At 36.7% G+C, this 10,671-nt stretch overlaps 1 protein-coding gene across 1 annotated transcript; it reads right to left on the reverse strand.

Moving 5' to 3' along the window:
- Nucleotides 1-4,270: 4,270 nt before the first annotated feature.
- Nucleotides 4,271-9,681, reverse strand: LOC119877785 (ATP synthase subunit alpha, mitochondrial-like). Its single transcript, XM_038581724.1, is given in 4 exon segments — nucleotides 4,271-5,279; nucleotides 5,282-5,551; nucleotides 5,554-6,031; nucleotides 9,607-9,681. Coding segments are annotated over 4 exon segments (1,773 nt in total). The 3' UTR covers nucleotides 4,271-4,329.
- Between the last annotated feature and the right edge of the window lie 990 nt (nucleotides 9,682-10,671).

A 10,671-nucleotide genomic window follows, 5' to 3' on the forward strand; every position in this document is an offset into this window, starting at 1 on the left:
AGTCCCAGCCCCACGCACGCATAACCTTCTGCATATTCAACATCCCCCACCAGACTGGTACATTTGTTAGGGTCAGTGAACCTACACTGGCACATCATTATTACCCAAAGTCTATTCTTTACCTATGGTTCACTAATGGTGTTGCATATTCTAGGAGTTTTGACAAATATGCAATGATATGTATCCACCACTGTAGGATCACACTAAATAGTTTCACTGCCTTAAAAATTCTTTATGCTCTGCCTATTTATCCTCTCTTCCCCAACCCCTGACAGTATGTTTACTGTCTCCACAGTTTTCCCTCTTCCAGAATGTTGTATAGTTGAAATCATGCGGTGTGTAGCCTTTTCAAATTGGCTCCTTTTTACTTAGTAATGTGCCTTTTTAAGTTTCCTCTGTGTCTTTTCATGATTTGATAGCTCATTTCATCTTAATGCTGAATAATATTCCCCTCTCTGAATGTATCGCAGTTTATCCATTTACCTACTAAAAGACATCACGGTTGGTTCCAAGTTTTGGCAATTATGAATAAAGCTTCCTCAAACATTGTGTGCAGGTTTTTATGAATATACTGAATATGGGAAGTAGTAGGAAATGATGTCTCTAAAGTCCCTGTATCACTGAGATAATTTTCTGAGATTTAGTATTATTTTTAAATTCACTTTTCTCCTACCTTTAGCATAGATAGCAGGAATAATTCACTCACCCCATGCCTCCATGCTGACTTCTGCCTCCGATAAAATAACAAGCACCTGTCCATACCTTACCACCATCTCTTTTCCCCACCTTGTGTAGATCCATTCACCTCACCTGTTGCTATTTTTCCCCTGTGTTTTCTAAATCACTCTTCCTCTTCTATCAACTCTGTACCTGAGTTGTGGTTCTTCTAGTTCTGTATGTGGCTGACTTATTTTTTTATAAGATATTCACTTAAATGTGGCCTCCTCAAACAATGTTTTTCTGCTCACCTGTATACTGTGGCCTTTTTTCTCTTGGTCATTCATCTGTGTATTATTTTTCACAACAGTCTTCATAGTCTGTAGTTACCCTGCATTCAATTTGTTTTCTTATTCATGTTTCACCCCACTAGAATAGAAGCCCAGGGGGGCAGGCAGTTTGTAGGTTTTCTTCATGCTATATCTGCAAAACTAACATAGTACTGGCAACTTCATAAATTTATGAGTCTTTTTTGCCAGTTTCTGCCAGTTTTTGCCCAGAGAGATGGATTAGTTTAAAAATAAAAACAAATATTATTTTCACTAATATATGACTATCATATTGAATCTGTAGATAGTGGATAATGTCGCACAAGTATGTACCCTCATGCTAGGGGGACAGAATAAATCTGACCTTGCCTTGTCATGCAGCTCTTTGCACTGATACATTATTTTATCCAGGATACTAATCATATTAAAGGCGAAAGTAGCTTGTTGGCTATCAAAAATTATCTGACTCTACTTTTTGCACTATAAACATTCCCAATTTCTTCAGTATTTTAAGCATATCATATTATTTTGGCTCTCCTTACCCTTGGAGTCATTCTTCTCTGGAAGTACCCCAGGTTATTATATTCTTCTTAAAGTGCCAAGTCTGGAAATTGACAGTGGTAGAAGAAGTGCAGAGGAGAGCAAGAATATAAACTCAATCACTTGCTGCCTTTGAAAAGTATAAATCCCTAAGCTGATGGGAAATTGACATTGATTCTTTCATGTTTTTAGTACCTAACAAAAAAAATACAGATAGATATTGGCCTCACTCATTCCATACACCGAAAATGTAAATACATCATTAAAATAAAAATTTAAAGAATATTTTTACAGAAATTGCTTAATATTCATTATAAATTACTATTTGTTTAACCATTAAACAACTCCTATCATCTAGTGAATTACTTTACTTTGTTGGACAAGTGAGGAAGTTTTCAAGCTTATTGGATAGCTTTTCAGAGCTAGAGAAAGCTTTAAACACAAAATTGCAAAGATAAAATTAGATACATGGGGTTTTTAAATAATTTCACATTTGAAAACTATGCCATTATAGTTTGGGATCGGATTTTAGAGTTGAATAATATTGTTAAACTCTAGATAACTCAATATGGATAGTAGAGGAAACCAAGACAAAATTCACTGACTTACCCAAAATCTTACAAATTGCAACAAAACTAAGCATAGAATTCCAAACTTCTGATTTACAGTCTGTTTCTTCTTTAGTTATACCATGTTGCTTCATACTCAGGAAGAATGATCCTACAAACTGAAAATGAAACATTTGTTTAAAAAAGTTTATTGCCTATTTTAGTATGAGAGACCAAATAATGCAGTGTAAAGATAACCAGTGTTTAAAGCCCAAGGGCATGATAGCAGCATCCTATTGTGGCCTCAAATGAGTGATGCTGGGCAAGTCATTTATTTCGTTGAGTTGGAATGTACCTAGAGAGTAATGGTGAAGATGAAACAAGATAATATTCAAGTGGCTCAGCGGTTTAGCTCTGCCTTCAGCCCAGGGTGTGATCCTGGAGAGCTGGGATCGAGTCCCACGTCAGGCTCCCTGCATGGAGCCTGCTTCTTCCTCTGCCTCTGTATGTGTGTGTGCGTGTGTGTGTGTGTGCGCACGTGTGTGATAAATAAATAAATAAATAAATAACCTTTAAAATCCTGAAGAATCCAGTCAAGAAATGGGCAGAAGACATGAATAGACCTTTCTCCAATGAAGACACAAATGGCCAACAGACACATGAAAAAAATGCTCCACATCACATGGCATCAGGGAAATACAAATCAAAACCACAAGGCGATACCACCTCACACCAGTTAGAATGGCTAAAATTAACAAGGCAGGAAACAAAAAATGTTGGCAAGGATGTGGAGAAAGGGGAACCCTCTTGCACTGTTGGTGGGAATGTGGAACTGGTACAGCCACTCTGGAAAACAGTGTGGAGGTGCCTCAAGAAGTTAAAAATAGATCTGCCCTATGACCCAGCAATTGCACCACTGGATATTTACCCCAAAGATACAAATGTAGTGATCAGATAAGGGGCATCTGCACCCCAATGTTTAGTAACTATGTCCACAATAGCCGAACTGTGGAAAGAGCTGAGATGTCCTTTGACAGATCAATGGATAAAGAAGATGTGGTATACATATATACAATGGAGTATTACTCAGCCATCAGAAAGGATAAATACCATTTACATCGATGTGGATAGAACTGGAGGGTATTACGCTATGAAATAAGTCAATCAGAAAAAGACTCTTATCATATGGTTTAACTCATATGTGGAATATAAGAAACAGCACAAACAGCACAGAGGATCATAGAGTGAAGGAAGGAAAACTGATGGTGAAGTCACCAGAGAGGATAAAAACCATGAGAGATTCTACTATAGGAAACGAACTGAGGGTTGCTGGAGGGGAGGTGGGTGGAGGGATGCAGTACTTGGGTGATGGGGATTAAGCAAGGCATGAGATGTGACGAGCACTGGATGTTATAAGCAACTGATGAATTATTATCTGAAACTAATAATGTACTATACGTTGGCTAATTGAATTTAAATTAAAACAAAAACCTAGGGCAGCCTGGGTGGCTCAGTGGTTTAGCACCACCTTCAGCCCAGGGCCTGGTCCTAGAGACCTGGGATCGAGTCCCACATTGGGCTCCCTGCATGGAGCCTGCTTCTCCCTCTGCCTGTGTCTCTGACTCTCTCTCTCTCTCTCTCTGTGTGTCTCTCATGAATAAATAAATAACATCTTAAAAAATAACAATAAAAAATAAAATAATAAATTAAAAAAACCCTAAAGTATTATCAACTACTTTTAGCAGTTCAGTTCTATTTTACTCCATACATAATGTCAGATAAATCCTCTTGTGCTCTTGGATAAAAGCCCTCATGATGAAAAAAGTCTTGTTTGTCTAACACAGTTAGCACTACCTTGTTTTAGATTTTCAATTTTTAAAGTTTATGGTTAATGTTCATTGAATACATAGATCCCTCCCCTTTTAAATTAGACTGAATACACTAGAATAAACCAAAATATACAATGCTGTTAATGAAATGATTTCTGAATATATCTTAAAATATATGCATCACTTAATCATTGTCATGACTATCAGTTTAATGGGATTGCATATAAAGACAATTTTACATGCTAAATCTTTTTTTTTTTTTTTTTTTTTTTTTTTTTTTACCACCACCAAGCAATATGGAACCTTTATTTTTAAGGTAATTTCTGTACAACTGGAGCATAAGAGTAATCCTTTTACTAATGGAACTGATTACTAGAATAAATGACGACAAAACCAAACTGGCATTTTATGTGAATCCACAGGAGTTTAAGCTTCAAATCCAGCCAAGAAGTTTGTTACAATCTCTTTCAGCTTAGCATCTGACTGTTCTGAGATCTTTCCATCGGTCCTTATATTGCCCAAGAGGGCTTGGTGCTGGCTGAAAACATGAGCCAAGAAGGCATGCTCAAACTTTGTAATCTTGCTGGGCTCCAATTTATCAAGATATCCTCTTACACCAGCATAAATAACAGCCACTTGTTCTTCAAAAGCCATGGGAGAATACTGTCCTTGCTTCCGCAACTCAGTCAATCGCACGCCACGACTCAAGAGTTGTTGAGTGGCAGCATCAAGGTCAGAACTGAACTGGGCAAAAGCAGCAACCTCACGATACTGAGCCAATTCCAGCTTCATGGTACCTGCCACCTGCTTCATGGCCCTGGTTTGGGCAGCAGATCCAACACGGGACACAGACAAACCGACGTTAATGGCAGGGCAGATACCTTTGTAGAACAATTCTGTTTCCAAGAAAATCTGTCCATCAGTGATGGAAATGACATTTGTTGGAACGTAAGCAGACACATCACCAGCTTGCATTTCTATGACTGGTAAAGCAGTCAAGGAGCCACCACCAAAAGAATCGTTCATTTTGGCTGCTCTCTCTAGCAGACGGGAGTGTAGGTAGAACACATCACCAGGATAGGCTTCACGACCAGGGGGCCGGCAGAGCAGCAGAGACATCTGACGATAAGCAACAGCCTGTTTGGATAAGTCATCATAGATGATCAAAGCATGTGTGCCATTATCTCTAAAATATTCTCCCATAGAACAGCCAGAATAAGGAGCCAGGTACTGAAGTGGAGCAGCATCAGAAGCAGTAGCTGACACCACAATGGTGTACTTCATGGCATCTGCATCTGTAAGTCTCTTCACCAACTGGGCAACCATAGATCTCTTCTGACCAATAGCAACGTAGATACAGTATAGCTTCTTCTTTCATCAGTTCCATCATTGAAACGTTTCTGATTAATGATTGTGTCAATAGCAATTGACGTTTTGCCAGTTTGCAGGTCACCAATAATCAGCTCACGCTGACCACGACCAATTGGCACCAAGCTATCCACACCCTTGATGCCAGTCTGCATGGGTTCAGGAACAGAGATTTGAGGAATCATCCCAGGGGCTTTCAGGCCAACTCACCTACGGGTCTTGGAACCAACTGGATCCTTTCCATTGATGGCATTACCAAGGGCATGTACAACAAGGCCAATAGCTCCTCGCCAACTGGAACATCCACAATGGCTCCTGTTCTTTTCACGATATCTCCTTCCTTAATTAGTTTATCATTTCCAAACACGACAACAGCAACATTGTCAGGTTCCAAGTTCAGAGACATACTCTTTAAGCCTGAAGAAAACTCTACCATTTCTTCTGCCTGAACATTTCTCAGCCCATGTACACGGGCAACACCATCACCAGTGCTTAGGACACACCCAGTCTCTTCAAGGGCGACAGAGCTATCAGCTCCAAGAATACGCTCCTCAAGAATAGAGGACACTTCGGCAGTGCCAGTCTTCTGAAGACGCGTATTAGAGGCATGGAGGTTCCTTGCAGCAATGAAGGATGATCCCAAAGCATTTTTGGAGACCGGTGGGGCCCGGCCGCGGGGACGCGCACGGGCAGCATCTCTGCAGTTTCTCTTCGGGTGGTTCCTCTGCAGCTGCAGCCTCCAGACTGACTGGGTTATATGCTAAATCTTTCAGTTGCTTAAATGTTAAATAAATCACAGCTTTACTATGATTATAGGATATCTTTTTATGATTATAAGATATCTTAAAAATAATATCAAACCAAAGGGATAAAAGTAATTTTTATTGAGTTCTAGTCAGTTAGGAGACCTATGAAATGTGTCACTAAGATTTGTGTATTGTAAACCAACATTTATTTGGTTTATTTGAATATCCCTCTTGCTAAAGGAATTTTAATTCACTGACACTAATATAGTAAAAAATATGAAAACAGGAAAGTGATTCAGTTACAAAAGCCATCAAAGTAGTATATGGAAGAAGTCCATTTCCAAGGTTCCTGTTCAATGTTCTATCAGCTTTTCCTAAAATGAGAAAATGCAAAAGCTGGAAGCCGAAGAATTATATGCATTAGAGACTTTTTGTGCTGGCAGGATAGGGGCTATTAGATCATAATGTCCATAATTTTGTGAATATAGAATTGTTTCCTATACCATTACCCACTTCTTTGTCTGGTCTACATAAATGGCTCAAGCAAAGGGGCTTTTACTGCGTCCCTTAGGAAACAATTCCTTGGCCTAATAGACCTAACAAGGCTGCCTTTTCTGTGATAGTCACTCAAAAATTTCCTATACTCAATTTCATCCCATTACTTCTAGTTATTTTCTCTTGTCTAACCTAAAATTTGTTCCTTCTCCACTCTTTTTTACCCTTCGGATGCTTTCAAGTGATTGAATTTCCCATTAGTCTTTTTACCAAATTAAACAGATACTGTCTTTTAATCTCTGTCCATTAATCATTTCATTTATACCCTTAATCATTTTTATTGTTCCTTCCTGAAGTTTCATTTGTTTGCATTTTTCTCACATTGGGAAATCTGTATTTCTTCTCTGTATCATGGGCAGTTTTTATAGAAATTGAACTGGTCCTATTTCTGCCTAGCTTAATCTCACCTCCAAGAAATGATTCTTTTTTTGTTGTCCTCAATAGTATTTGTGCTTCGGCTGCACTTTATTAACTGTATAATTAATTATGTACCCTATAGTTTTTGGGGTGTTTTTGTATACCTTAGCTTAATAGGATAGATTGTTTTTCCTCCTTTTTGCAGTCCATAGTGTTCATCAAACTGCGATGTATAGTTAATTTTAAAAAGCAAACTGGGTCAGCAACTTTAGCCAGGAACTGCACTAACATAAGCTCCAAAAGAAATACTGTACCCCATACTGAAGAACGGAGCCCTGGACTGGTTTTACCTATCTAAATTCTTCCCATGGCAATCATCTCCCAGCCTCCTACTCAGTATGCTCAGGCTTTCCAACCTGAAGCAACTTCAAGGGAGAATAAAATATACTTAGCCATAATATCTAGTGTTTCGCATCCTATTGTTGCTTAAATGAGAGAACCTATTGCAGCTGATGAGATAAAACAATTACAGATAAAATGCAAATCTTTTGAAGTACACAGAAAACATGAAATGTTCTCACATGAACTATTTTAGCTCTCAATGAAGAGTTCACAACTCATGATAAGAATGAGATACAGAGTAGGGTATTTGTTAAAGCAGATTGAAAGGAGATGTAGCAGATCTAGAAAGCTCCTTTTTCCAAGCAGGAAAAGATAGTAGCCAAGATTAGATTCTTCAGCAGAGAGACTCTGCACAGTCCAGGACAAAGTCGGTTACTATAAGAGTCTGGAGGGCTTGGAAAATGCTGTAAAGATAGACTGACAAGCAATGTCTTTTTCCTTTTAGCATATGCTTCTGCCTCAATTTTCTATAAGTCTTTATTTTTCTTAGGCATAGAAACACTGAAAATCATGGGCAAGAATAAATACCAAAAGATAGGACCCAGATTGAAATATCTTAAGGCCTTTTTATGTTCTCTGCTGCACTTTCTGTATACCAGCCATAGAGCAAATGATTTTATTTTGAATATGATCTATAGTAATGTTGACAGTGTTGAAAAGCCAACCTGGAGTAGAACCACATGATGAACCACATCCTCCCTGGATCATGTAAGAAGATGGGGAAATGGTTCTTCCTATGGTGTTTTAGTATCTCTTTGGAAAGCAGAATTCCCTCTAAGGGAAATCATAGGATGGATCCAAAAGCTATTAATCATAGTGGGATTTCAAAGTAGTCATTTGTTTTAAGGGTCAATTATTCACTTCAGAGTGCCATATAACGAATAAGAGATAATATAATTTAGCATATGGGAGTTAAACTACTACAGTTGACATTAAGCTTAATGTTACTTATTTTCTGAAAGCAAATGTTTTCAAAATTTGCTGAGAGATTCTACATTGCTTCTCCTGAGGATCATGACAAAATCATAGATTTCTTTTATTTACATACCTTTCCCTAATTACTGTTAAAATACATATACCCAATCAAAAAGCAAGTCATTAAAATTTGCAAATTTAAGCAATGTGCTGTTTATGTTCTATACTAGTTAATGAATCATCTTCACTGAAATGGAATCTATTATCAATTTTTGTAGCATCCTCCCGAGTACCATATTTCTGTAAGACACATGATCTCATGATTTTCTATAACTTTTGTTTAAGTTGTAATCAATTATCAAACACATGACAACACATGCTATCACATGTGATAATCACAATTATCAAACACAGTAACACTTATCTACACTTCGGGATATGAATTATTTATTTGGTTGTGTCTACTAACCATTGTGCTTTAAATTTTATAATACAAAGTAATTAGTGGTTCTATTTTGGCAAGATGTATTATTCATAAGCTGCATCTATTTCTAGTCTATGGATCCCATTATTTTTTACATGCATTATAGTTTATTTTTAATCCTTCATAGTACCTCTATCATTTTCCCCTGTTTTGAGTAGATTGGATTTAGTGATTTATTAATGGGACATTAATCAATCTATAATTCTATAACCTGAAGAATTTGGTTTTCATATAAATTGTTAATTTGAAAGGAGCTTAATTTTATTTTTAATATCAGTAATTCTATTCTTAAGTTTCTGATTCTTTTAAAGCAAATATTCAGTAATAGTCTATAAAATTATTGGTGGGAATTTCATCCTGTATTTAACAGCAAAATATTATGGTTCTCGGATTACCAGAGTTTTATAATCAGTTGAATGTACTTCTATTTCCTCTGCCTTCTACACTTTTGGTTTGAAAATTCAAATCCAAGATGAGCTCAGATTCAGTAGCAAGATCCCTAAATTACTGTTTCTATTATATATATCATCCTTTAAATAAAGGTCATAAATGGAAATTTCAAGTGCCTTAAATTTTGAAAGGACTTAAAAGAAGATTTAAGGCTATTTAATATTTAAGGCTATTTTTGTTTTAGAGCTGTTTTGTTGTCTTTATAGCTGTGCAGATAAAGCCATGGGGACAATATATGTCAACTATTTTCAAAAATGGTTCCTGAGAATCTAGAGAATTCTAGAAACTAGATTCTAGTTTCTAGTTCCTATATGACTGTATACAGAAAATAATTAATAGAAGATAGTTTCTTCAGTTCTACTGAATTAGTTAGGATTTCTAGATTATGCTGCAATAACTAATGCTTTCCAAATCTCAGGTGCTTACCATAATAAATGTTTCTTTTTCACAGACATGGTATGTCTTTTGTGAGTTATATGTGACTTTATTCCTTGTCACCATCACTGGAACCTAGCTGGACTAAGAAGCTCCTAATGGAAACACAACCCGATCATTTGGTAAGGGGGACAAAAAAAAATCATAAGTCATGTGGTGGCTCTTAAAAATTCTGCTAAAATTTCATAGATCATAGCTATTCACATTGGGATGTGTGGTCTTATTGAAAGGAGAGAACTTCGAGGAGGGACTCTTGATTATTTGTAAACATTAATATACTCTATTACACACAGCAAAATTATTTTCCATTGTTTAGTAGGTGCCTAGACTACTTGTTTTCTTTCCATGCCAAAGGATACCAGATGTTCAAACAGAGAGAGGTATCAATGTAAGGATACTGCATCCTGTAACACACACACACACACACACACACACACACACACACACACAGTATTTGTGTCCTAGAACAACTATATCTGTGCACATTCTTGTTGTAACTCTTGTGTTATCTATTCTTTTAAAAAATTATTTAGTGAACTAAAATTTAAAAATAGTATTCATTCTAGAGAGTATTCACCTGACATTCTGCTTATTGAGATTTTCTTCTACCTGTGTTTGATAAACAATTTTATAAGCAAAGGTATTTATCCCATCTTCCTTCACTTTAACCATTTGTTTTATTTTTCTTGATAAACATATGACTCTTACACACATTAGTAATGGTTTTTATGATTAATATATTTAATTATTTACAAGTTATGATTGTAAATGAAAGCTTTACTACCTCTAGTAAGCCTAGTATACTAGTATTTCAGCATGTGTTATATATTGTTTATCTTTCCTTGAATTTGTTCTGATGTTTTGGAATAATTTAAATTTTGGAATCCATTCTTTTTCAATGGAGGGTTTTTTGTTTCTTTGTTTTTAATATTTTTTTGAGAGGAGAGAGGGGTAAAGGGAGAGGGAAAGAGAGAGAATCTTAAGCAGGCTTCACCCAACACTCAATCTCCAAATCCTGAGATCACGACCTGAGCTGAAATCAAGAGTCAGATGCTT

Source organism: Canis lupus, chromosome 31 (assembly GCF_011100685.1).
Source record: "Canis lupus familiaris isolate Mischka breed German Shepherd chromosome 31, alternate assembly UU_Cfam_GSD_1.0, whole genome shotgun sequence".
NCBI lineage: Eukaryota > Metazoa > Chordata > Mammalia > Carnivora > Canidae > Canis > Canis lupus.